This window comes from Ceratotherium simum, chromosome 22, assembly GCF_057802395.1.
Source record: "Ceratotherium simum simum isolate JZ-2026a chromosome 22, ASM5780239v1, whole genome shotgun sequence".
Classification (NCBI taxonomy): domain Eukaryota; kingdom Metazoa; phylum Chordata; class Mammalia; order Perissodactyla; family Rhinocerotidae; genus Ceratotherium; species Ceratotherium simum.
Genome location: NC_141921.1, coordinates 36,129,415 through 36,154,757, shown reverse-complemented (window position 1 = coordinate 36,154,757; position 25,343 = coordinate 36,129,415). Strand labels below are relative to the sequence as shown.

Genomic DNA, 25,343 nt, shown 5'->3' with positions numbered 1-25,343 from the left:
TTTATTGAAACTTAATAATTCTGCCTTTTGTCAGTCTCCCTTTAATAATTAGTCTTCAGAGCTGCTTCTCATTTTCCTACACACTATGCCCACATGAGAATTAACTAATTATGTTTTAGTAAAATGTGTACAACCGTGTTTCTTCTTTTGTGCATTCTTGGAAAGATGTATGGCTGTCAGAATTCTGAAAGTTGGATCATGTGCTATATGCACTCATTTAAAAGGACGCTTTTGTGAGTTTGGCTTTTCTTGAAGTAGAGCACACCAGTAATGACTTCCACATTTACCTTCCCTATCTTTACTCCTTTCTCCTGACTGGTTTGCTTGTTCCTATCAGAATCCTGGTAATTGATGTCCACCCAAGAAATTCCTACAGATGTTCCAGCCTCTGTCTAGTCCTGATAGCCACAGGAAGGTTAAGATCTTACAAAATAGCTACCTTCTTAGTCCATTTCCTATGTACCCTGCAGCAATGTTGACTTTTGAGAAGCTGATTAACACAGACCAAATTTACCATCTCTGGGTCTTTGGTCTGGCACACTTTCTTGGTTAATTCACATGACTTGGCATTTATACGTGGACACCTGGGACAATCTGTCTTTGCCTCAAAGGATTAAGTAACACAGTTTGGAGCTGACTTAAAACTATTTTTTTTTCCCTCATAAGTTGGGCCCTGAGCATCTTTCATAAATCAGGAATGGTTCTTGGAAATGTAATTCTAACTAAACTTGGTCCCGACGGTATGTTTCTATAAAAGCACATTCTTGTTTGTTCTGTCATAACAAATGCATTTGATGATTTTTTATTTTATTATTATTTTTTCCCCCCAAAGCCCCAGTGGATAGTTGTATGTCATAGCTGCACATCCTTCTAGTTGCTGTATGTGGGACTCAGCCTCAGGATGAACGGAGAAGCGGTGCCTCGATGCGCACCCGGGATCCGAACCCGGGCCACCAGCATTGCAGCGCGCGCACTTAACCACCAAGCCACAGGGCCGGCCCAATTTTGATGATTTTAATAGCATTGATAGAAACGTGATTGAAGGAAAGCATGCCCATTATAAATAGGTCAATTCGATATTAATCCATGTTCAAAGCATAAATATAGTTTTATTAAACACAGGACAGCTCTAGGAAAATATTATATTTTAAAGCAAAATGTTCTAGTTCAGCAATGAGTCTGAAGGAATCCACTGTTTTTAAAAAGTATCTATCAAAACCTGATGTATTTCTATAAACAACTGCTGATGCCAATGAAATATAGTCAACTATGCAAAGAGTGGGAAACAAGGTTCTGATTTTCAGCTGTGGCTCACCCTGCAGTGTGATCCTAAGCAAGCCAGTGGGTTGTGTTTTAAAAGAGGATTAACTATTACATTACACTTTTGAAATCTTTTGAGTTTTATTAGAGAGGTAGCAGAACTTACTACCACGTACTGACTTCTGAGTCAGACAGTGCTAGGTACCGTGCGTTTTCCTAATACAGCAACCCTGTAAGATTGTTTTCCCTCCACAGATGAGCAGGGTGAGGCGGGCGAGGGGGAATCATTGCCCTGAGGTCAGAGGGCTGGTAGAGAGTCAGCAGTGGTTTGAAGGAGGCCTGTCTCGCCTCAGCGTCAGAGCTTGTGCCATTCTAGTCAACAGGAGAGTAAATCCCTCATTTTCGGGAGCTATTATCTTTTCTTTCTGACATTTAAGAATAAAGTTATTTGGCACGTGGCTTCTAGGGTCTTAAAAACTTGCTTCTAATTCCTGTAGCTTCTCAGATTCATAAACTGCCAGGGGAATATGGTACTTAAGTTTTTGCTCATACATCTTGATATGTTATTATACAAATTAAAATGGAATTGTTTCACAATTTTAATTAATTTTTAGATGCAGATCAAAAGTTAGCATTGATAACTATACATTAGGCTTATGAATTTAGGGACTTTGTGTAAAATGTTAAATGTAAGCTGGAGTGAGATCTTAATTATCATGTAATAAGTTACCGATAAATAAAATGGGTCTGTGGTCTCCCCCCCCGCCATGATCTGTTATAGAAATGTTTTTGAAGTGAATTTCTGAGGGTTTTTTTTTCTGTGCCTCTCCAAACAATCAGTTATTCCTCCTCAATCGAAAGGCCATTGGCGATTGCAACTTTTACGAAGTTGACTCTGCAGGAGCATGTATTGCTCCAACTTGTTCTGTTTAGGGGCTAACATCCAAAGTACATTTCTACCCCAAGACTGCAGTCAGATTAGGTAGCCTGCTTGTTAATTCTTGCTGATTATGTTTACTTCCTAATTATTTGCAGTGAAGTAAAGCTTTATGCTGTGTGGCATGGTGAGAGCAAAGATTTTCCTAAATAAAGTTGCATTGACTAACTAGAAATTGTCCATATGTCACAGAAATGACCATCAACATATATTTTCCCCTGTTTCTTACACAAAATATGGCTTAGGGTATACACTGGTGTTCTGCTGTTGGTTGTTATTCTTTTAAATTTGCTATAAAATCCGCTTGGGCATAAGATAAGGTAGTATTTTGTATGTAGTTAGTGGGAGCGAGTTCTCTGTTGTTTTGTTATTAAAATAGTATCAGATGAACTGTTAAGGAATTGCTCCTTCTTAAAAATGTGTGTTTATCTACTAGCCAGTTTTATAATGTCCTTTTGGGCACTAAGCATGCATTAAAGTGCAGGGTTAGATTGATTTGGAGTAATTTCTTTTTGAAAGAATTTGTGCCAATTCTTTTTCCTCTCCAAAAGAAATGGTTTCAGAGCATGGGCTCCTTTCCTAATGTCAATTCCATAAGGCTCCTCTGTTATGTGGTTTTTTTTTTTTTGCTTTGCTCCCCTCTTTCCCCCATGACTGGACTTTGCCATGAGGAAGATGTGTGCCTATAATTAGGCATTTCTTTACTTTAGGGTTATTTGTCATTCCAGACAGCATGGCCCAAAAGAACAGGCTTGAGTGGGGGAAGGCAAAGTTATATAAACTTTATTCATAGTTAAATATTTGCTTCCAAGGAAGGTGAAAAATGCTTTGTACTTTTTCGTTTGGCTTTGTTCCTCTGAGAGAGTTTGTCATGCAACAACAAAAAAAAAGTGGCCAAAGGCAGAGAAAACTCTTTTCTTTTCCCTGTTGGTTTGTTTTTATTGTAAGACAAGCCTTTCATGTTTTATTGTTATGAAGTTTAAACCTGGCCTAGAGGTGCCAATCTTTAGTGGAAACAGCTGCAGAGTTGGTGTCCCTTGATCAGGTGGGACTTTCTTTGAAGTAACATGTTGCCTTTTAAAAGAAAATTGAGCATGTGAGAACTTGAACCTGTAAAACTCATCAGCAGGTCCACCGTTGCTTATCTCTTAAATAACTGAGATAGCTCATTTTAAGTAAAACATTGGCATTTATTCTACGTTTTTCTTTCTTTCTTTTTTTGTGAGGAAGATCAGCCCTGAGCTAACATCCATGCCAATCCTCCTCTTTTTGCTGAGGAAGACTGGCCCTGAGCTAACATCTGTGCCCATCTTCCTCCACTTTCTGTGGGACGCCGCCACAGCATGGCCTGACAAGCAGTGCATTGGTGCGCACCGGGGATCTGAACCTGGGCCGCCAGCAGCGGAGCGCGCGCACTTAACCGCTACACCACGGGGCCGACCCAACATTGGCATTTAAAAGTTATTTTCTGTGTTATTTTTTTCTGAAGAGAGTAGTCTTGTTATTTTGTGTCTTAAAAATATAGAAACAGAAAAAAAAATCACTCTAAAGAATTGAAGATGTAGCAGCCCGATTAAACTAAGACCATAGAGCACACTCAGTCTTTTGGCTAGTCTGAACGGTGATTTTGATCTCACATTTATACTTGCAGATAAGTGCCTTTACTAGGAGCAAAACTGGGTGGTTGGGCATATACCTGAACTTAAATCAAGTTTAGAGATTAAAGATTTTCTACATGATGTTGATTGATGTTGAAGCATTTCTCGTCTTTGTGGTGAGTGATACTGGTGCAGTGGGCTTAGCATCGTTCTTGGTCTACTGCTAGGAAAAGTTGAGCACCAGAGAGCTTTCTTTCTTTGGGGAAAAGTAGGAGAGACAGGCATGGAGTTAGAGGGACAAGAAAAATGCTGAAGTATTTTCCTTTTGGGCTTTTGATTTGTTTGCCAAAAAATTGCCTTCCAGATGGAGAAGACCAAAAGCTCTGATTGTAAGCCATTATGTTTTTACTGGCCTACCTCCCCATCCCATTGCCTGGTTTGAAATCTGTAAGTCAGTCCAAATCATTTACCTCATTTTCTAGTACCAATTTACTGTCTTACTCATCTTCCAGCTGCAAGGGGGTGAGGCAAGTTGCTTTGAAATTGAACCCTGTGCCATTTTATAAACCCAACAACACTAGATTCTTGCCAAGGAGTATCAATCGTGATAGCTCCCATTTCTCTGAAGTTCTTGAGTCACGCCTACCAGGTAGACTTGTGTCCATGACATGTGCGGTAGGATTAGTCTGGGAATGAGTCTAATGAGGCCCTTTTGGCCTTGTGTCGACCTGTTCCTGCCCTCATTGCCTAGTGTTCTGGGCTGTTGCATGGGAGCACAGTTTGTTTTTGGCTGTATCTTCCTTCACTGGCAGTAGAAATCTTGACACTCCAGTTTCCCTTGGGCAGTGGTGGTTGTTGAGGGGTTGAGGGGTTGTTGAGGAGAATCCAATGTCAGGACATAGTAGGTACAGTGGTTTTGGAGTCTGGCAGAGGTGGGCCCAGTTCACTCCTCTACCACCAACTAAACAGAGTACCCTTGAGCAAGTTATTTTCTACATCTGCAAAATAGGGGGTAATACCATATCAGGTTGTTGTTTGGTTTAAAAGAGAATTTTGGGGGGAGGGGGAGAGAATGTTGGGTACTGATGGGACATAAATGTTAGTTCCTTTTCCTTCTCATTATGTCTACCTTGAATAGGTTAACTATTGTGGTCTGTAAACTGATTAGTTTTCCACCATTTTATTAAATTATATGGAAATTGGGATGACATGAGTGCTTTTCAGATATTGTATGTTAAAGTTGGGCACCGAACCAGTACCTAATACAGGGTCTGTTGGACAGAGCAAAGTATGATTCTTAATTAAAATTCATATTTGTATAGGATACAGTCATAGGAAAGAAACATACATCATGGCACATATATATGGTAGGAGAGAATTATCAGAAACCATTCCGGGTAAATAGCATGAAGACTTTCTTCAGGCCAACATCAGCTGGATTGTTGTGTAGGTGGATCAAAAACAATGTAGATTAGCTTGCTTGCTCCTGATGAAGTTCTCTGTGTTTGGAGCAGAAGGGTCAGGTTGGTTGACTGAGGAGTGCTTTGAAATGTTCACACTGCAGTAGCCTAAAATCACGGTTAGACAGAGAAGAAGCTCTTGGAATTTCAACAGCACAAATTTGAAAACCATAAAGCCAATTGGGACTTTTATATGGTGCTTCATTGTTAAAGAGGTTGGTGAGGGGCTGTGCTGCGCCATGGAGCAGACACTTAGTAAAAAGCATCAGAATACTCTGAAAACAATTGTCTGTCAAGTATGAAAAAAATATATATACATATATCAGATTTGGCTCTTTTCCTTGGCGTGTGTAACTTGTTTGATAGTGGAAAAATAAGTTTATCTCAAAGTTTGGGACATGTATCACTACAGTATGTGAGATGATTTTTTTTCCGAAGTGGTACCACAGACAAATTATTTTTATTTTACCGGTGGCATAGCAGTTAAGTTCGCACACTCCACTTCAGTGGTCCGGGGTTCCCAGGTTCGGATCCCGGGTGCGCACTGACGCACTGCTTGTCAAGCCGTGCTGTGGTGGCGTCCCGTATAAAGTAGAGGAAGATGGGCACGGATGTTAGCCCCGGGCCAATCTTCCTCAGCAAAAAGAAGAGGGATTGGCATTGGATGTTGGCTCAGGGCTAATCTTCCTCACCAAAAAAAAAAAAAAAAAAAGATTTGGTCTTTTTTTTTTTCAGGCTTAGATTCCTGTGAAGTTTGATTTAACATTAGGACTTTAAAATTTTTTTCTACTGGGTCCGGCCCCGTGGCTTGGTGGTTAAGTGCGCGTGCTCCACTGCTGGTGGCCCGGGTTTGGATCCCGGGCGCGCACTGACGCACCACTTCTCTGGCCATGCTGAGGCCGCGTCCCACATACAGCAGCTAGAAGGATGTGCATCTATGACGTACAACTATCTACTGGGGCTTTGGGGGAAAAAATAAATAAATAAATAAAAAATTTTTTTTTTGCATTAGGCTTGCATTTGTTCTTTTATTTTGAAAGATAGTGGTTAAAAATGCCCTATGAATAACATGAGGGGAGGGAATTAATCTCCACATTTGGGGTTTTTGAGGAAGTGCTCTCCCTCTGTCTGGACACTCGGACTTGTGTCTGACTTGTGACAACCTTTGGGAATTGTTCTGGATCATTTCTTTCCATCTTCCTCAAAAAGTAGCCATCACTCAAAGTGCTGAAATGACAGGGGAGCTTCCTGTTGACATTGTTCATCTGATGTTCTGGCTGTGGCACCCCTAGGAAGAGCCTGAGGTGCCGGAGGCTACTTGCCAGCAGTCCAAAGAGCGTCTGCTCAAGAACTGTCTAGGCTTGTTTCCCCACCCCCAAGACCTGTCTAGACAGAATAGGGAATCAAGTTTTTACCCCTATTGTGGGCAGAGGGACCAAAGGCATCTATGTACTCTGACAACAAGAAAGGAGATTGGAAATGAGAAAATCAACTCTATACTAAATTATGAAAAAAAAATCTGTTTTATAGATATTCACATTTTTGAAGTGTTCGTTTTTGTTAAGTTCCTATTATGAGATTTAACATGTTTTCCTCCCTCTTTGTAGGTACTGGTTTTGGATTAGGACTGGTTTTCTCACTCACCTTCTTTAAAAGTAAGTGTGACTCTTACTACCTTTTCGACCCAATGTCCTAGTGTGTACATAAACATTGCAGGGACACTTCTGGAAGGCACATCTACATGGCTGCCAAACCATCCATTTATGGGTCTAGGTAGGCCACGGTAAAGTGAACTAGACAAAGAATGTGGACTCAAAAGAGGTCAGAATGGGTTGGGCATCTCCAGAATTCCTCCTGGGCATTGAGTCAGAGTGCCTGATATCTTAAATATGATATCATTTATTTTATTTTATTTTATTTTATTTTTTAAAAGTGGGCCTCGCTTTATGCAACACGTGTGTTCTGCGGAGAAAATGCTAGGGTCAGAGCACATTAACGTCATCATTGCCAAGCATGACCTTATGATATCATTTAAAAGCTGTACTTTATGCCAGTGAGTCATCTGGCCAAATCTATATGCTCAAATATTTCTCATTAATTATAATTTTTCTAAGGGAACTTGAAAATGAGAGTCCTACTGGTAATAAAAACAAGTGGACCAGAAATACACATGATATTTGGCCAAAAATTCTCCTAAGCAAAGGGCAGGCAATATCCCTTTCATTCTGTGGAAGAACTTCTGAAGATTGGATGTTGACTAGAAGCCACGAAGAGCTGGTGTGGAATATATAACTAGACAATCATAATTAACACAGAGTGCTGATGTGAAATCATCATTTACAGTATGGGCTTAAGTAAACCTCATGACTTACTGTAATCAAAATATGTAAATACTGGTGAAATTCTTACATGTTTTTTAAATTCAAGCACCTTACTGAAAGTTATTTCTGATAAAGTTAAGAAATTAGTTAAAATGAGCAAATGATTAAAACTGATGTAAAAAGTTAAAGGGTTCAATTATGTCTACTGTTCTCACATTGTACCACTCATTAATGCCCTGAACCTAGCAGCATAGGTGTTTAATAAATATTTGCTAAATTAATAAGTTTGCTGATGATCCCCTGCTCCGTTTCTTTGGCTGTTGATTAAATATTGACAGAAAGGTTTGGCATATTATGGTCGTCACTATGATGCATGTTGAGTATTTATTAAATCTAAGTCAATGTGTCTAACCAGAGAAGAAGCCTCACAGTCCCTCTTGGGATGTTTCTTTCTCTGCCCCCTAGGAAGAACGTGGCCGTTAGCCTTTGGTTCTGGCCTGGGATTGGGGATGGCCTACTCCAACTGTCAGCATGATTTCCAGGCTCCGTATCTTCTACATGGAAAATATGTCAAAGTATGTACAGAATTGTTATTTTGCTTTCTTTTTTAATAGAAAAAGAGTTTCTCCTGAGTCCCTGAAGAATTCTTTAGAGTGCATATAATTAATAAACCATGTGTGTCATTGTGGCCCCACTGAGATCCTAATTGCTCTTCGGCGTTTAGTGATGTTGACACCACATCAGATATATACTCATATGTGAGCTGTTTGGAATTGACGAACCTACCTGAAAGTTTATCACTGTGGCAAGGTAGATTTGTGTCCAATATCTCTAAGGAGCACTTTTGTTCAGGATCTCAGAGTGCCCTGTAAACATCTCACACATACTCAGCTAACCCTAAAAACTGCTGGGACCCAGCCATTATTCTGCTTTTTGTTGAATAGGGCAGGTTCTTGACTGTAAGTCCCATGTAGTTTTGCCGAAGTCCTTGTCTACAGATGGATTTTTAATGATGTGGACAAGATGAAAAATGTTAACACGTGCCTCAAGAGGGAAGAAAGTGGCAGCCTTTCCCATTGCCTTACTCCAGGTGACTGGTTACCGTAGGGTGTGAGTGAAAGATTGTGGGAGGCTGTGTGCTCAAGCACACAGGTAGTATTTGTTTTTGTATCCCCAGGGCCTGGGACAACGTAGGCACTCAAATAAGTGTAAAATGAGTGAATGAAGGAAATAGTACATCCTATTAGGTGTGTTAATGGGCTCAGGCTTACCAAGGCATAACCTTTACAGCAACACGACCTTCCACGAAGAACTGCACGTTCCCTGGATGTGTAGATCATCTACTTTCTAGGTTACCCTTGAGCTAGAGTCACTGTGATCTGGGCAGCAGGGGCTGGTGGCAAGAACACAGAAGCCAGGAGACCTGGGTGTGCGTCCTGGTCCGTCCCTTGCTTCCTATGTGATCTCGAGTTTTTCGTTTCTGAGATTCTGTCTTCTGTCTATACAATGAGCGTAATAATTTATACCCATAGGGTTGGTGTGAGGATTAAATGTGAAAATGTTTTTAAGCTGTGAGGTGCTATATAAATAGAGATGTTGGTTTATTATAGTGGAGGCCAACCAAGAAGGAGTAATTGACTTGTCCTTGTTCTACTATAATAACAAGTAGAGTGGAAAATGTGGTACAAATGAGTGTCCCAATTCTGGTCAAAAGCTGTAGGCACAAGGGTCACCAAATCTCGAATGACAGTATCCCGCCACAGCGCAGTAGCCTCTGTCTTAGAACCTGCTCAGACTGTCAGCTGCCTACCAACCAACCTCTGCGTGCTTGGAGAGAGAACTGGGAGGGGGAGGTGGCCGGCTGGGCAGCCTGGCAGGCCTTTCGCCGCCCTCCGTGTTAGTGAACCACCTCTGCGCCGAGCCGGGGTGAGGTCGAGGGACAGCGCAAGCAGAGGCGCAGCTGCGTGGCTCCAGAGCTCACGACGGGCCGCCTCCACTGCTCCCTGACTTTTCACTTTCTTAGCACAGCTGAATTTAGGGGAGAACAAAGGAACAGGGAGAGGAGCTTTTCAGGTCTTTTAATTGTTTAAAAGGTTTTCATTGTTCCAAACTGAGTTGCCGTGGATAATGGCTCAGGGGTGATTATATGCATGTTATATATTAAATGGCTGGGAGTTACTGTGAAGAATATTGTTATGTTTTTTACAGCCTATGTGTACTGCTCAAAAATGGCCTTGTAACTTTATCTGAACTTGAGTCTGTGCCTTGATGTTGTCGTCCTCCATTCTCTGAAAAAAGGAGCAAAATCCCAACTTGGGGTTTTTTCAGTGTGTTTGTATTATGGTAATTGCTTGTTGAGTGCCTGCTATATGCCCTGTGGGCCATCCTAGGTGCTTTATCTTTATATTCTTTCTCTAGACCTCTCTCCCAATAGATTCGTGAGAGAGGTTTTATTATCCTCAGTCAGCAGATGAGAAAACCGAATCTTACTGAGGTTAAGAAACTTACCAAAGATCCCATCATTAGTAGGCTATTTGATTCTGGAACCGTCCTGTTTCCACTCACCTGGGATCCATGCTTCTGAGGGCTTTTAGGAATACAGTTATCCAGGTACCGATTATTTAGCCCTGTTTCCCATTCTCCTCCCTCAGAGGTTAGGAACCTGGGCGGGGTGTATATAGTCCTCTTGTGAGACAATTTTAAAGCAGACAGTGGTAAGCTTTGCAGCCCAGTGGTCCCTTGAATGTGACCTGCAGCAGCAAGTTAGCGAGGCTTGTCACCATGCTGTCCGCGCAGTCGTGACCCGAGTGTCCTTCTTTACAGGAGCAGGAGCAGTGACTTACACCTGAGAACATCCCTGTGGGAGGAGAAGAGAAATCATGTCTATTCCTCAGGAATACTGAAGTGCCCTGGAGTAAGCTGACATTCTTCTGTAACAATGTTATCAGTAATGCTTGAAACTCCAGCACACTGTTTATGTATTTGAAACCAAGTCTGTTTCTTGTTTTGTATTTTCTCTCTGGAAATTGCAAGGAGGTGGTCTTAAAAGAAATAAATTAAACAAAAATAGGCAGCCCAGCACATTGCCTGCGTTTCTTTGCCTTTAGTCTCTGAGCATGGGGAAGACTGTGTTTGAACTGCCAGCAGCTGTAACTGCCTGGTCCCAACCTCCCTGAGAGCCTTCCTGAAACCACAGCCCTTGTGCGTTCCTCCCCGCTCGCCCCCTAATGTGTAGTTTTCAGAACTCCTTCTACCTCCTAAATCCGAGGTTGGAGGTTGCTGCTGCGTAGTCTGATGAAGATGACGAATATCTTGAGGAGCCTTGCCTTGCTGTAGCAGCTCTTTAAGATCTGTGTGTTTTCACCAGTGGACCTGGCAGGGCATGTCCTAGCTGTGCCTGCTGCACTGAGCTCAGATAGCTGGCTGTATCAGCAGGGTATGGGACCTGACTGTGCCGATGGCTCACTCCGTTGGTGTCACAGTTTCCTGCAGCTTCATGGAGCTTGACACAGTCCAGGCTTCAGCACTGGGGGCTTTGTCCTGGGGGTGGAGGCAGCTTGTGGAAGGCCATATTTGGTTTGGTTTTATCTTCACATGGGAGCTAAAGTTTGAGGGCAAAAGGACCACTTCTAATGCCCCTCTGTGAGTTTATTCCTCTGGTTTCACTTGAACCAGGGAGGCTGAACACAAAAGTAGTATTGTAGTAGTTTCTTCTGAAAATGTACAGAACCCCAGAGCTTAGTCTTTCATATCTTATTTCTCTGTCTTTATAATAAAATTAAGATGGGCAGAGCTTGATCCCACTTGTCCCTTTATCCTGTAAATGTTGACTGAGCATCTAATGGATGAAAAGACAAGACAGAAGCCCCTGCCTTCAAGGAGCTTAGAGTCTGATGGAAAGATGGACATGCAGACTCTTTTGACACTGGAAGAGGAGGGGTGTAGACAGACTGCAGTGAGAATAAAGGAGAAGGAGCAACTAAGTCTCCTTAGGATGGCCTGGCGGCGGAGGAGAAAACATGGACTGAGACCTGAAATTGACTTGGACATTCCAGACAGACGAGGAGAAGGAAGGTAGCTCATGTGAAGGCTTGGAATCATGGTAGTGCATATTAGAGTTGGGAAACTACAGGTAGGTCAGTATAGCCCTAGAGTGCCAGGGCAGGGGAGCGGTGTGGAGGGTGAGGCTGGGCACCAGGGTGGAGCTGGTATCTGACCCCAACTCTGGAACGCTCATTAGACAGTTCCTGTAAGTGTTGTATTGAGGAGATTCAGGGTGGAAGTAGCCCCTCATTTTCCCCTTCCTCATCCTTCACTCTACTCCCCTTTCCGGAAGGTCGCTAAGCTCTGGACCCCAACAGGCAGCAATGGCTCCCTGCCCTGCAAACTCTCCAGGTCCTCTGCTCTCTGGGCTTTTTTGTTTCTTTGGATCAGTTAGCACCCAAAGATAGGCCTGAGCCCAGGACTGTAAGTCACGGCCGTGGCTTGCCATAACCACTCGGCTGTTTTTCATTTTGCACTCTTCATACCGTGATCCAAACAACCCATGTAATTAAAAGAAAAAGAACCTTGCAACCTGTTGCATCCCTTACACTTGTCTTCTCCACATTTGTTTTAAAAGTTAATATTTCCCCCCAATTTTTCCATCTGTATTCAGGCAGAGAGAAGAATAACAGGTCCTCTTCCAAAAAGGACAAAAACAGAAAACACAACATGCCCATTCTCTAGATGTGTCAGAAGAGTATGGAGTGAGAATGGACACAGGAATCAGATTTCTCTCTCATTAGTTCTTAGGTTTTAGGCGTTTATTTGGATGGATCCCTTTGCCCAGCATCTTGAAACACCACTTATGTGTTTTGGGAAACGGGTCAGCTCTATGAGGGAACAGTTCTGGGCAAAGGCAGGCCAAAGGAAGCATTGGCTGTTTGCTTTAATTCCAGAGTGCTTTGTATTCGCGCCTTGTAGCTCTTAGCTGAGACTGGCCCAAAGCACAATGCTCGATCTTGTCCCCACTCCCTGCCCCCATCTCAAATCAACCTTCAGAAAGTTCGAGCTTGTTGGCAAAGGCACACATTCTGTTCTACTTTAGTTTCATTAGAAATTCAAGTCCTCCGGGGCCCTGTTCTCTTGTGGGGTTGTGAAGCTGACTTTGCTTCTTGTCTGCCCTTCTGGAACCAAATACAAGGAAGTTCAGGGGTTTGGGGAGAGAGTGCTAGGAACCCAGCTGGGCACAGGATACTAGGAGAAAGCTGTGGCGCCCCGAAAGTGGCCTGCTCTGCCAACATATATAAATACATACAGTCAGAGCTTGACACTGTATAATTTGGCCCAGAACAATATGTATTTTGAACTCATTTAGGTGAATGACTTTGACATTCCAAGTACCCACTGGTGGAGCCTTTATCAGGCTGCATTGCCTTATGCAGAAGTTATGCCTTTGTTCTGAGAAAGGGCCTCAGAACACACGCTACTGAGCTGTCTCCTTTAGTGAGTGTCATCCTCTCATCCATTTCAAAAGATCTGAGGGTGCAGTCTTAAAATCTTGCTTGTAGGAAATGCAGAGATTGGGAAGGAAGGAGATATCTGTGTAGTTTTGTTTTTAGTTTTCCCAAACCTCACTGTTTACATTTTTTTTTAATGTAACCAAGCCATAATTACGTTTTCCTTGTCATGGTTCCATCTGATTGTATTGTTGAAGGACTATTTTTGAACCTGTCCAAATAAACTCTGCAAAGTATTTCCACAAGGATGAACTCCATGGGGTTGAAACAGCCTTCATGCTGAATGGTCCTGAAACATAAATGGTTTCCTGTTGCATGCTTTCTAATTACAAAAATGCAAAGGGGTGAAGGGAGAAAGTGGAAATCCTAAGTACCAAAAGGAATGTTAAATTTAGAATAACAAGCTCATCTGGAAGCTATCACTCCTTTTTTCTTTAAGTGTGCTGCAAGCACCACTTTCCCTGGGACACCAAAGGATGATTTTGGGGTGAGCAGACCTGGGCAGGAACAGGGCAGGAGTTCCCACGTTCGCTGAGCAGCCTCTGTGTGGAACAGGTGTGAGAGTCGATGATAACCGTTTAGGTGGTGAAGTGCCTCGAAGGAAGAGGACGGACAGGGAACCAGGCAGAGGCGGGGCTATACAGCGACAAGGCAGAGGCGGGGCTCTACAGAGAAGTGCGTAGGGTTCGGAGGCAGAGGATCTGGGTCTGAGTTCCTACTCTGCCACCTGCTGTGTGCCCATGGGGGGCTTCCTGACTCTCTTCAAACTTAACTTTCCTCATCTGTAAAGAGAGAAAGAATAGTTCCTACCTTATAGATTTTGAGGGTCAGTATTGCTATTCGAATTGGAATAGAGTGCATGGTATTATTAGTGGTAGGTAGGCAGGGAACTGTTCTAGAACAGAAAAAGGGCATGATCCTTGGGCTCAAAGGAGTTTGCTCTTAAGTCTAAATTAGCAAGATCTGAGGGAGAGAATGGGTGTCTCAGCTTAGCTCCTGGTAATAAAAAAACAAAAAATTGTTGGAAAATAGTGTGCGTCTTCATGAATCAGTATTAATGTCATTTGTTTTCACTCTGCTCCATTGAAATACACATGAGTAAAGCCACTGTGGCTTCTCCCGTTCTGAAACTCTACCCTAGCTTTTTAAAAATCAGAGTTATGGAGCACATGGTCTCAATGCTGGGCCAGGAGGGGAAGGGGGAAGAGGACACTGACGAAATAAAATGGGAAGCTGAGAAGGAGCTTCTCAAGGAGCTTCTGGCATGGTAGGAAACAGGACTGCTGCCGAATATTTGCATTCAGAATAATTGGCTTCAATTGTGTGATCCTCATGTAAAGAGTTTAGACCCAGAAGATGGAAGTGGGGGAAGACAATGTCAAGAATTTTTGGAGGAATTCAGGAGTGGGCAGGAGATGAATCTTGAATAGGGAAGAAACTGGGACTAGAAAAAGGAGCTCATTATCAACTATCAGTTAAGTCATCTTTCTCTATTCCTGGTCTAGCCAGTTTGAGCCAGGCAGAACTTAATTTAATCACTTCAAATGAATATATAATAATAGTATTTACCTGGTACATACTCCCTGCCAGTGACTGTTCTAAGGCCTTACGTATATCATGATGCTTAATTTTTCCAACAATCCTATGAGAGAAGTACTGTTATCCTCATTTTATAGATGAAGAAACAGATTTTGAAAGGATAAATTAACTTGCCCAAGGACAAACAGCTAAGAGGTGATACAAGTGGGATTTTCACCTGATTCCAGAACCCACTCTTAACTACTCTGCTGTGCTGGTAGAAAGCTGTTTAAACTGGGAAGAATCATTCAAAGTGGTTTGATCCACTTTAAACCTGATTTGACACAAACCGGATTAAACTAGTTGAAATTGGTCAGAGTCGGTTGCATTGAGTTTAAATTGATAAGAACAAATTGATACAATTTGAAATCAGCTGTATTAAAAAAAAATTCCTATGTTTATTAATCAGAAACAATTGTCAATCAGAGCTTCAGGTCAGTGTTACTGATGAGTTTTGGTAAATCCTTGCAAATGTCATAAAGCATGATGACATTTTATTGACCTATGCATCTTAAAAACTATATATACTTTTTAATTAGTTTTTTTTTTAGACATAATTTACAAACAGTAAAATGTACCCATCGCTAGGTAGAAAATGGAAACCCTTTTTATAGTGTATACTGGTAATATTTACTACTTTTACATTTTACTTTTAAGGGGTTAAATTTTTTTGCAACTTGATTTTGGTATAATTTTACACTTACAGAAAAGTTGTGAAAATAATACAAGGAACTCCTTTGTACCCTTTACCCATATTCACCAATTGTTCACATTTTTCTCATTTACTTTATCATTCTGTCTGTGTGTGTATAGTATTTTTGAGCCATTTGAGAGTAAGTTGGAGACATCATGCCCATTTACCCCTAAGTACTTAAGTGTATATTTTCTAAGAATAAAGACATTCTCTTATATAACCACAGTGCAATTATCAAAATCAGGAAATTAACATTGGTACAATAGTATTATCTAATCCATAGTACATATTCATATTTTGCAAATTGTCAAAATAATTTATTGTCTAGCTATTTCTCCCGTCCAGGATCCAGTCCAGGATCATGCATTGTATTTAGTTGTTGAGTCTCTTTCTTTAATCCAGAACAGTTCATCAGCATTTTTTCTTGATATTGACATTTTTGAAGAGTACAAGCCAGTTATTTTGTAGAAGGTTTCTCACTTTGGGTTTGTCTGGTGTTTCCTCATGACTAGACTCAGGTGTTGCAATTTTGGCAGAGATGATGTCGTGTCCTTTTCAGTTGAAGCATCATCTCAGGAGACACACCATGTCCATTTGTCTCAACATTAGTGATGTGAGCTTTGGTCACTTGGTTAAGGTGGTGTTTGCCTGGTTTCTCCACTGTAAATGTATTATTTTTATTTTTGTTATTAATAAGTAAATTGTGGGGAGATACTTTTGAGACTAAATGTCCTGTTCCTTATCAAACCATCATTAGTTTTAGCATCCATTGATGATTTTCTAAATTCATTATTCCTTATTACTTGACATTCTGTGAGGAAAAATTTTCCCTTCTCCCTCATTTATTTCTTCATCTGTTTATATCAGTATGGACTCTTGGATTCTTATTTTGTTAATAATGATTATAATCCATTACTGTCAATATTCATTACTCAGATTGTCCAGATATGTCTAGTAGAAGCTCTTCCAAGCTGGTGCTTGTATCCTTTGACATTTCCACTCCATTCTTGAAGCAGATAGTCCAGACTCTTCATGTATTTGCATTACCCCAGCCTTGGAATCAGCCGTTTCTCCAAGGAGCCCTAGTTCCTTTTAGTGGATAATGGTAGTTAGGAACCAAGATCTGTAGGTGTGCTTGTTGCTATTGGTGTTTCATTGTTTCTATGGCCTCTCAGCAGACAGAGCTAGGAAATAGGTCTGCATGTGTGTGTATGTATGTGTGTGTGACCTTGAGTTCGTACTAATCTCATTAAAGTCCAAAACCTCGGGTTTAGTCTAGCCTTCCCTCCATCCATATTTATAACTCCCTTATCTCACAATGAGAAACCTGGCTCTAGGGATTTAATTTCTAAAGAGCAGTATTTATAAATTAGATCTACTTGGTTCCTGTGTGTATGTATGTGAGTGGAAATATGCTGTGGTTCTTTGAGAGATACTGTATGTGTGATCTCTGGTCTCTCTCATCTATCTGCATGTCTTCCAGTGTCTCTCATTCCTTGCCTTCTACCTTTTCCGCTGTCTGTATCTCTGGATGTGATCAAGACCCAGAGTACATTTTATTATAATGTTTATGGAATAGTTTTATCCTTACTATTTTGCAGTTAGGTAGTTGAGTTTAATGTTTTTTATATTTTAAAACCCCTAAATTAACTTGCTTTTTAAGTGGGTGGCCTTGCTTGATCATTTCTATGGGTCAGTGACTTTCAGTCAGAAGAAAGGCTTCCCCAAATTCTTAACTATAGAGCATCCTCTGTTCTCATCTGAGCTGCTTCCCTGGCTCACTGTGTAATCATGAGAAAGTCACTTGATCTCTCTGAGCCTCATTGTAAGATGGTTGTAGTGATCCCTTCCTGCCACACAGTACAAATGGGAGGTCAGGCACTCTGTTATTGAGGAGAAAAGTGAAATAGCCAGCTAAATAAGGTTATTTTATAATATAATCAGTTATGTAACAAATTATGTTCACAGGCTTCATCCCCTATTTAAACTGGAAGTATATTGACTGTGATATCACTTGACAGACTCTTTTATACCACAGAAATAAAGAGAAGGCTCCAGACTTGACTTCTCCTCCTCTCCTCTCTATGGTGGACTTCATGGATAAAACACGAGTTCTACTTGTTTTACCAGGAAGGGTCCTCCTGTCAAGGAGTATAAAGGTAATTACAGATCTTTCCATGATCCATTTAGAAACCTTGACGACCAGGAGTTGGAGCTGCAGAAGATGAAGCGGAGAGCGTGTCTGTCAGTAGCTACGTCTGTTAAGCTTTCTTGACTCCTCTCCCTGGGCCCCAGAAAGCAGCCATAAAACTTCTTTTTGGCCTGGACCTGTGATCTGTAAAGCCTCAGTTTGGTCAGACAGGGGAGCTTTGGGGGATTGCTTTCACCTTGCCAGAATCTCTGCACATCGTCCAAAGGCCTCCCAGCCTTCAATCTCTCCCCCTCCTACCAGTCTTAACACTGTTTTATGTGCGTTGTTTCCTGTTCAGAAATGTTCAATAGCTCCCCAGTAATGCACAGAATGTAGGTCCAAATTTCTTAGCCTAGCATTCAAGGCTCTCCTTCATCTAGCTCCTATCTCTACTTCCTACTATATGCCCACTGCCCCCTCCATGGAGTAAGATAGAAGCTAAGAGCAGGGCCTCTGGAGCCAGACTTGCAGAGTTTGAATTCCAATTCTAACACTTATCTGCTGTGGGGCCTTGGAAGTTATTTAGTCTGTCCGTGCCTCGGTTTCCTCATCTGTAAGTGGGAACGATGATGATAATACCCACCTCAAAAGGTTATTATGAGAATTAATTAATATATGAAAAGCCATTGGAACTGTGCCTGGCGTATAGTAATGTTAGACTGTACTATTATTATTGCCCCCCTCTAATCTATTCTCCACACAGCAGCCAGTGTTAAAACATGAATTGGATTATATGAGTCCTCTGCTCAAAACCTTCCAATGGCTTCTCATCCCATCCAAGACCCTACAAGATCTGGCCCCCTGGAGCCTGCCTGACCTTGACTCCTGCCGCCCTCTCCCGTGCTCCTCTGCTCCAGTCATTCTGTCCTTGCTGTCCCTGAACACGCTGGCACGACTCCACCTCAGGGCCTTTGTACGTGCTATTGTCTGCCGAGACCACTCCTCTCCCAGGTGTCCACACAGCTTGCTCCTTCCTCTCCTGCGAGTCTTTCTACTCAGATGTTTCCTGCGTGAGACCTTCCCTGACCACCCTGGTTTGTGTAACCCTTCCCCCACACACCCAAACCAGCTTGCCTGCTTTATTTTTCTCTCCGGCGGTTATCACTGTCTCAGTCTATATCTTTGCCTACATATTTTGTTGGTTATCTGTCTCCTCCCACTAGAATGTAAGCTCCCTGAGGGCAGAGTTTTTTTTTTTTAAACTGCTGTATCCTTAGCAACTGAACAGACCCTGGCACACAGTAGGCACTCAAATATTTGCTGAGTAACTGAATATTAGTTTATTAACCCTATTTCAATCGAACTAGTTATTCCTGAAACATCTTTTCCTAGGAGTAACAAATTCATTCAGACAAATCGGTTTCATCTCACAGCCAAATGTATCTATTTGGTGTTGACTGCCTAGACTAGGAGCTGTTTTAAGAAGGGTTCTGAGGCTATTTCTGGGCCAGTCCAGAAAGTGTTATGTTAATGGTGTCTGCTGTGGTGCTGCGGGTGTCTGAGGGCCTCATATTTGTCCAATGCAAATCCCTTTTTCCACAAATCCTTTCTTTCTTAGTATGGACCACTTTCTCGACTTGCCCAATTCTTGCTCGGATCTCAAGCCCCCGTTCCAGCCCTGCCTCCTCCTGCAGGCCTTTGCGGGGGCCTGTCAGCCCCCAGGACTTCTCCCTTCTCTGAACTCCTTGGCCCTCATGGCTGGGCAGCTTCCTTGGCAATGAGCTCTTCCTTTGCTCCACCACTTCCCGTTGTGTGTGTGTCTGTCTCTTTCCCTCACAGGCAGGCCTTATGCCTTATTCTGTCTCCAGTCCCTGGAACTGTGCTGGACACTTAGTAATTGGTCAGAAAAATACGTTGTTTTAATCAATACTTTTTGGGAGGTAAGTAACAATTCCTTCAAATCACCTTAAGATTGTAGGATACTGGAGAAGCTCAGAGATTCCAAGGAAAGGTGAATATCAAGGCAAGAACCAACCAAGCCCTTGTCAGCTTCTTGAGCAGCCAGAGGCTTCTAGAATTCTGCCCTTAATGTGATTCAGCTCCCAGCATAGTCCCTGTGCCTCTGGGTTCTGATTCCTCAGAGAGAGAATTTGGCCCAGCCTGGGTCAGGTGTCCACTTGGGTCCAGTCTGCTCTGGCCAGGAGGGCAGGTTCATGGAGAACCAGCTGACTGCTGGGGTACCCTGTGGTTATTTGTGGATGTGGTTGGAGGCTGGTTCCCTAGTAGAGGGGCAGACACACACCCAGATGAGATTCTTTTGTGCTTTCTTTTTCTCCAATTCCTGTGTTCCTAAAAGGAGATTTTTCAATGAATTTGTCTGGAGCACAAAAACCTTAAGGAAAAAAAGCTGTTCTGTGGGATTTTAAATATGCACAGAAGGACCAACTCTGGAGGAGGAAGAAAAATTCTACTCTCTGTGGATATGTGTGGGCCGCTGGAAGCTGAGAAATGGAAGAAACAATGTAAGAAAAAAATGGAGAAGTGACACTGTAAAAGAATTGATTTGCCTAATGCTGCCCACCCCCATGGCAACCCTGTTGACCCTGTTTATCTGGGGCAGCAGGGTGAGGAATTCTGGGCACGGGCCCTTTCCCCAGAGCCCGGCTCTGGTGCTGTCACATGGAGGTGGGTGGCTGTTGCTCTGGGGTCAGGCAAACCCAACTGAAGTGGAGAATTCACCTCCATGGGGGTGGGGGAGTGATGGGGAGGACGCAAACAAATGAGCAAAGGGAGTGTCTGGGGACAGCCCCTGGCACCCCATCCTGGGCATTTAGGCCACATTCCTGGTAACATCAGTATGCCCATCCTTTTTTTTTTTTCTTTTTTTGCAAGGAAGGATTTACCCTGAGCTAATATCTTTTGCCAATCTTCCTCTTTTTTTTTTTCCCCTCCCCAAAGCCCCCTGGTGCATGGTTGTATATCCTAGTTGTAAGTCCTTCTAGTTCTTCTATGTGAGCCACCACCACAGCATGGCAACTGACAGATGGGTGGTGTGGTTCCACAACCAGGATCCAAATCTAGGCCGCCAAAGCAGTGAGTGCCGAACTTTAACCACTAGGCCATCAGGCCTGGCCCTCAGTATGCCCATTCTTTTTTTTTTTTTTTTTTTTGAGGAAGATTGGCCCTGAGCTAATCTGTTGCCAATCTTCCTCCTTTTTTCTCCCCAAAGCCCCAGTAGATAGTTGTATGTCATAGTTGTTTATCCTTCTAGTTGCTGTATGTGGGACGCTGCCTCAGCATGGCTTGATGAGCAGTGCATAGGTCCGCTCCCGGGATCCGAACTGGCGAACCCTAGGCTGCCAAAGCAGAGAGGGCAAACTAAACCACTATGCCACTGGGCCAGTCCCGTCAGTATGCCCATTCTTACAGATGAGGAAACCGCCGTAACCACCATGCTATACTGCCTCTCTGGAGTGGAAAAAGAACACTTGTTGGAGTCAGACAGACCGGGGTTTAAATTTCCACTCCAGAGGCCGGCCCCATGGTGTAGCGGTTAAGCGGGCACGCTCCGCTGCTGGTGGCCCGGGTTCGGATGCCAGGCGCGCACCGACGCACCGCCTGTCAGGCCATGCTGTGGCGGCGTCCCACGTAAAGTGGAGGAAGATGAGCATGGATGTTAGCTCAGGCCCAGCTTCCTCAGCAAAAAGAGGAGGATTGGCATGGAGGTTAGCTCAGGGCTGATCCTCCTCAAAAAAAAAAAAAATTTCCACTCCAAAAGTCCTGGAATTTGGTTCTCATCTCTGACCCTCCCCTCCCCTCTCCCCCATTCTTAGCACTTGATGCCTCTTGTTGATTCTTGGTCTCCCACCCTACCTACAATGGGCATTTTAAATTTTTCCATGGACTCCCCTTGGGGCCTCATTCCTGCTCTCCAGTCTGGGACAAAGCCACATCTCCTGCACCCTCAGTAGCCCTCAGGGACAGACCCTCTAGTACATTGCCACCTTCTCATCCTGCTGTCTCTGAGTCCAGGATGGGGCCCAGAGGCTTCCTGAGCCTCCAGGGACAGGAGGAGATGGCAAGGGGACACAGCCCAGGGGGTGGGTTCAAAGAATATCTGATTCTGCTCCTGGATCTGCTCCTGACTTGCTGAGTGAATTTAAGCAAATCCTTTTCCTCCAGGGGATAGGATAAAAGGACAAGAATAGCTACCACTTCCTGAGAGCCGAGCACGCATCAGGCTCTGTGCCTCATTTCCACGTCTCAGTGAATTCTCGCAGGGATCCTGCAGTTGGGTACTGTTAAAATTCCCGTTTCACAGATGAGGAAACAGGCTCAGGAAGTGCCTTACTTGAGCTGGGTGGGAAAGCTTTGTGCTAAAGCCTGGGTTTGATGCAGGGGCGCTGACCCCCGCCTTCCCTCTGCTGTATACAAACCTCCCTAAAATAGCTTTCATTTTCTGGAGCACGTGCTATTTTCCAGGAACTGTGCCGAGCACTTTGCATCCATTTATCTCCTTGAATCCTGGCTCCTTCTCATCGTAATCTTACCTTAAACGTCACCTCTTTGAGCTGTCTCCTGAGGCCTCTCCCATCATATCACCCCTCTGGCTCACTTAATTCCTTGAGAACATCTGATTGTGAGAAACCCGTCCATCTGCTTACTTGTACGCTCTCTGCCTCCCTGTTGCAGAACTTGAGCTTCTTGAGGGCTGGGACCTTATCAGTCTAGTCCATTGTCGTGTCCCCGACACCTCCGTGCCCGTCTGGCACATAGTGGTCACGATAAATATTTGTTAAATGAATGAGTCCCGACAACGACTCTGTAGAGTACATACCATTACCAGCTGCATTTTACAGGGAAGGAAACCGAGGCCCAGACATGAAACAACTTGCACAGAGCCCTAGATTCAGCAGGTGATGGAGCAAAGATTCAAACCCAAGCAGGAAGACGCCAGAACCTTCCATGATGAGTCCTAACGGCCCCTCCCAGCTCCAAACTTGAAAGTGGACACTCATGGTCTTTATCTCGCAGAATAGGGGGAACTGTGCTTCTGCCAGGCCAGTGCCAACCCTCTGATGCAGTGGGCCGACTGGGAAGGAGGGCCTTTTGCTTGTTTTCACTCTCCCGGAGAGTGGGGAGGTTTGGACCCCTGTCGAGGCCAGGCTGACAGGATTAGAGGAAACAGCTGGCCCGAGCCCGTGCCCTGCGGGAGGGAGCTCACATTCCCGGGACTCGGGAGGGAGCAGCTCCCCACAGCCCAGTCACATTCCAGGTCGGTCATTTTCCTGAACCCAGATGTTTGCTAATGAGCTGGGGAGAGAGGCTTTCAGCCTTCTACCCCAGCTCTGGGCCCCACATTACCTCGGCCCCAAGAGGCTGGCCTCGGGCCAGCGGGCTCTGGCTTCAGGCCCGTGCCCTGTGCCAGCCAGGCCTGTCGGGGCAACTGGTATGCTGCTGCCAACCAGGTGCATCTCTGTGAGCTGACAGGCTCTGCCTTTCCCGCTGGGCCCACCACCCTGAGTCCCAGTCGGGTAGCGTCCCTGCTGCAGCCTGATGGGGAGGGGCTCTGGGTGTGGGGTGGCAAAGGAGCACGGGGGTCCCTGAGGGGTAGCGTCCCTGCTGCAGCCTGATGGGGAGGGGCTCTGAGTGTGGGGTGGCAAAGGAGCACGGGCTTTAGAGTTGACGGGTCTGGGTTCAAGTCTAGGCTTTGTCAGTTACTGGCCGTGTGATCTTGGGCAGATAACTAAACTTTTTAATGCCTTGATTTTTCTCACCTATAAAATGGGAATAATGATGGGATTACGGTAAGGATTCAATACCACAAATGCCTGGCACATAATGGTGGCTCTCGATACTATTAACAAGTCACCTTCCAGACCCCCTCCCCTCGCTGCAGCCCTCCTGTAATTACCAGTCTTCACCAGACAGGTGTGACTCAACCGCAAAACCCATATCCTTGATTAGGTGGTTAGGATTGTTCTAGAACCTCCCTGTATTTGAGAGAGCAGTGGCTAAACTGTCAAGGGCTACTCCTGGCTCTCTGTGAGATCTGACAGGCTCATTGGGCTATACGATTAGCTTCCTGAGGTGCTGGAATGGGTTCTTACAAAGTGTAGACCTCCACTCCCCGCCCTACCCAGGTCCACATTGAGGATGGTGGTTGTAAGCAAAATGGTAAATATGTTCTGAGTGCCCACTGTGTACAGCGCAGTGAGGCTAGGCCCTGTGGGACATGGTCGTCCAACAGACAGTAGCTGACATCACCTTTTACCGTGTGACTTTAGGCCAGTTACTTAAGCTCTCTCTAGGTCTTGGTTTTTTCACTTATAAAATGGGAAGAACAATACTTTTTATCTCATAGATTTATTGTACAGGTGGAAAGTGCTTAGAATGGCACCAGGCATATAGTGAGGTGCTCAGTATGTGTGAGTTATTATGATGGTTATGATAGTTATCATCATGGAAACACTTATCTATGGGGGATAATAATCACTTCATTCAGCAGATATACTGTACCCCTTGTCTGGCCCCACCGTAAGCACTGGGGATGCCGAAATAAACAGGTGACGCCTGCCCTCAAGGAGCTCATGGTCGAGTGGAGGACAGATGTACACAACTGGACTAGAGGGAAATTAGTGTTAACAGTGGTCACACTGGAGGAGGGAGAAGTTGACGCTACTTGAGGGTCTTGGGAAGGCTTTCCAATCTGGTGCTTGAAGAATGCCTTTATGGGGAAAGGAAGGAGGGGAAGGGAACCCCAGGCAGAGGGAACAGCATAAGCAAGTGCTAGGAGGATGGAGATGCATGCTGGGCTTGGAGAGTGCACACAGGTGGAGCACACCATGGAGTTATCAGCAGGCCACTAGGAACCACCCAGGATGCTCAACAACCTCCTGACGACAGATGAGCTGCACCCATCTGGGAGCTTCCAGCCAGTTTGGGGTAAGATACATGGACACGGACAACTATGATAGAAAACAAAATCTCCAAGTCCCACGATTGAGTCCTGGGCTGCTACTTTCCAGGAGTCAAGCTATTTTCTCACTCCACTGGGCACCCAGAACAGAGAGGACACGACTGCCATCTACCCACGTGCCCAAGTGCAGACTGATTAGTGGGTGCCCCCCAGCTGAGGCTGGACGCTGGGCCGGGAGCTCAGCTCTGCCCAGGAGCCAGAGAAGTGAGTCTATTATCTGGCGCTCTCGTTCCGAATAGTCCTTCCTGGGGATCTCAGACCCTTCTCTGGATGCTTAAGCCAAGTGTCTGAGCTGAGGGGAGGATGGGCGGAGGGCGAGCGACATAGGGTACCCAGAGCACACACCTGACCGGGTCGCATGCCCGGGAGCGGATAGGTTGGGCGCTCCGCAGGACCGCGGAGGGAGGACAGTCTCCTGAGTCTCCTGGTGTCGAGACTCGGTGGACTGGAGCGCCACACCCTCGGAGCAAGTCTGCAATGCCCGGTTCCCACAAAAAGGCACACCTCCATCTTTGTCACCCCGAGGCCTGGCACGGCCTGACGGCCCAGTCTCGGAAAAAGTTAGGCGGAGAGAAGTCGGAGCGTAGAGAAACCCGGCGGAGGGCGCTTTGGAAAGAGTGGGGGCGCCAGCTGCCCCGCCGCGCCGTCGGTCCGCGCCGAAGCCTGGCCCGAGTCTCACGGGCGGGCGGGCGGTGAGAAGGGGCCGGGGCTCCGGGCGGCCGAGGCGCCCCCTCCTGCGCGCCCGGAGGGAGCGGCCGTGCGCGCCCGCCCGCCCTTTCTCTTTCGCGTCCCTCCCTCCGCTGCCCCCGCCCTCGCTCCCTATTTGGAGCGGAGACACCCCTGACGTCGGAGCCGCTCGGCTCGCCGCTCCCCCGCACCGCGCG

At 44.7% G+C, this 25,343-nt stretch overlaps 1 protein-coding gene across 1 annotated transcript in view; it reads left to right on the top strand.

The window, feature by feature from the left end:
- The window catches only part of MICOS10 (mitochondrial contact site and cristae organizing system subunit 10), a 32,669-nt gene extending 22,015 nt beyond the window's left edge, over positions 1 to 10,654 (top strand). The window contains exons 2-4 of the mRNA XM_004425654.3: positions 6,863 to 6,910; positions 8,042 to 8,151; positions 10,400 to 10,654. Coding sequence (XP_004425711.1) covers positions 6,863 to 6,910; positions 8,042 to 8,151; positions 10,400 to 10,414 — 173 coding nt within the window. The 3' untranslated portion in view covers positions 10,415 to 10,654. The remainder of the gene's footprint in view (positions 1 to 6,862; positions 6,911 to 8,041; positions 8,152 to 10,399) is intronic.
- Positions 10,655 to 25,343: the final 14,689 nt, after the last annotated feature.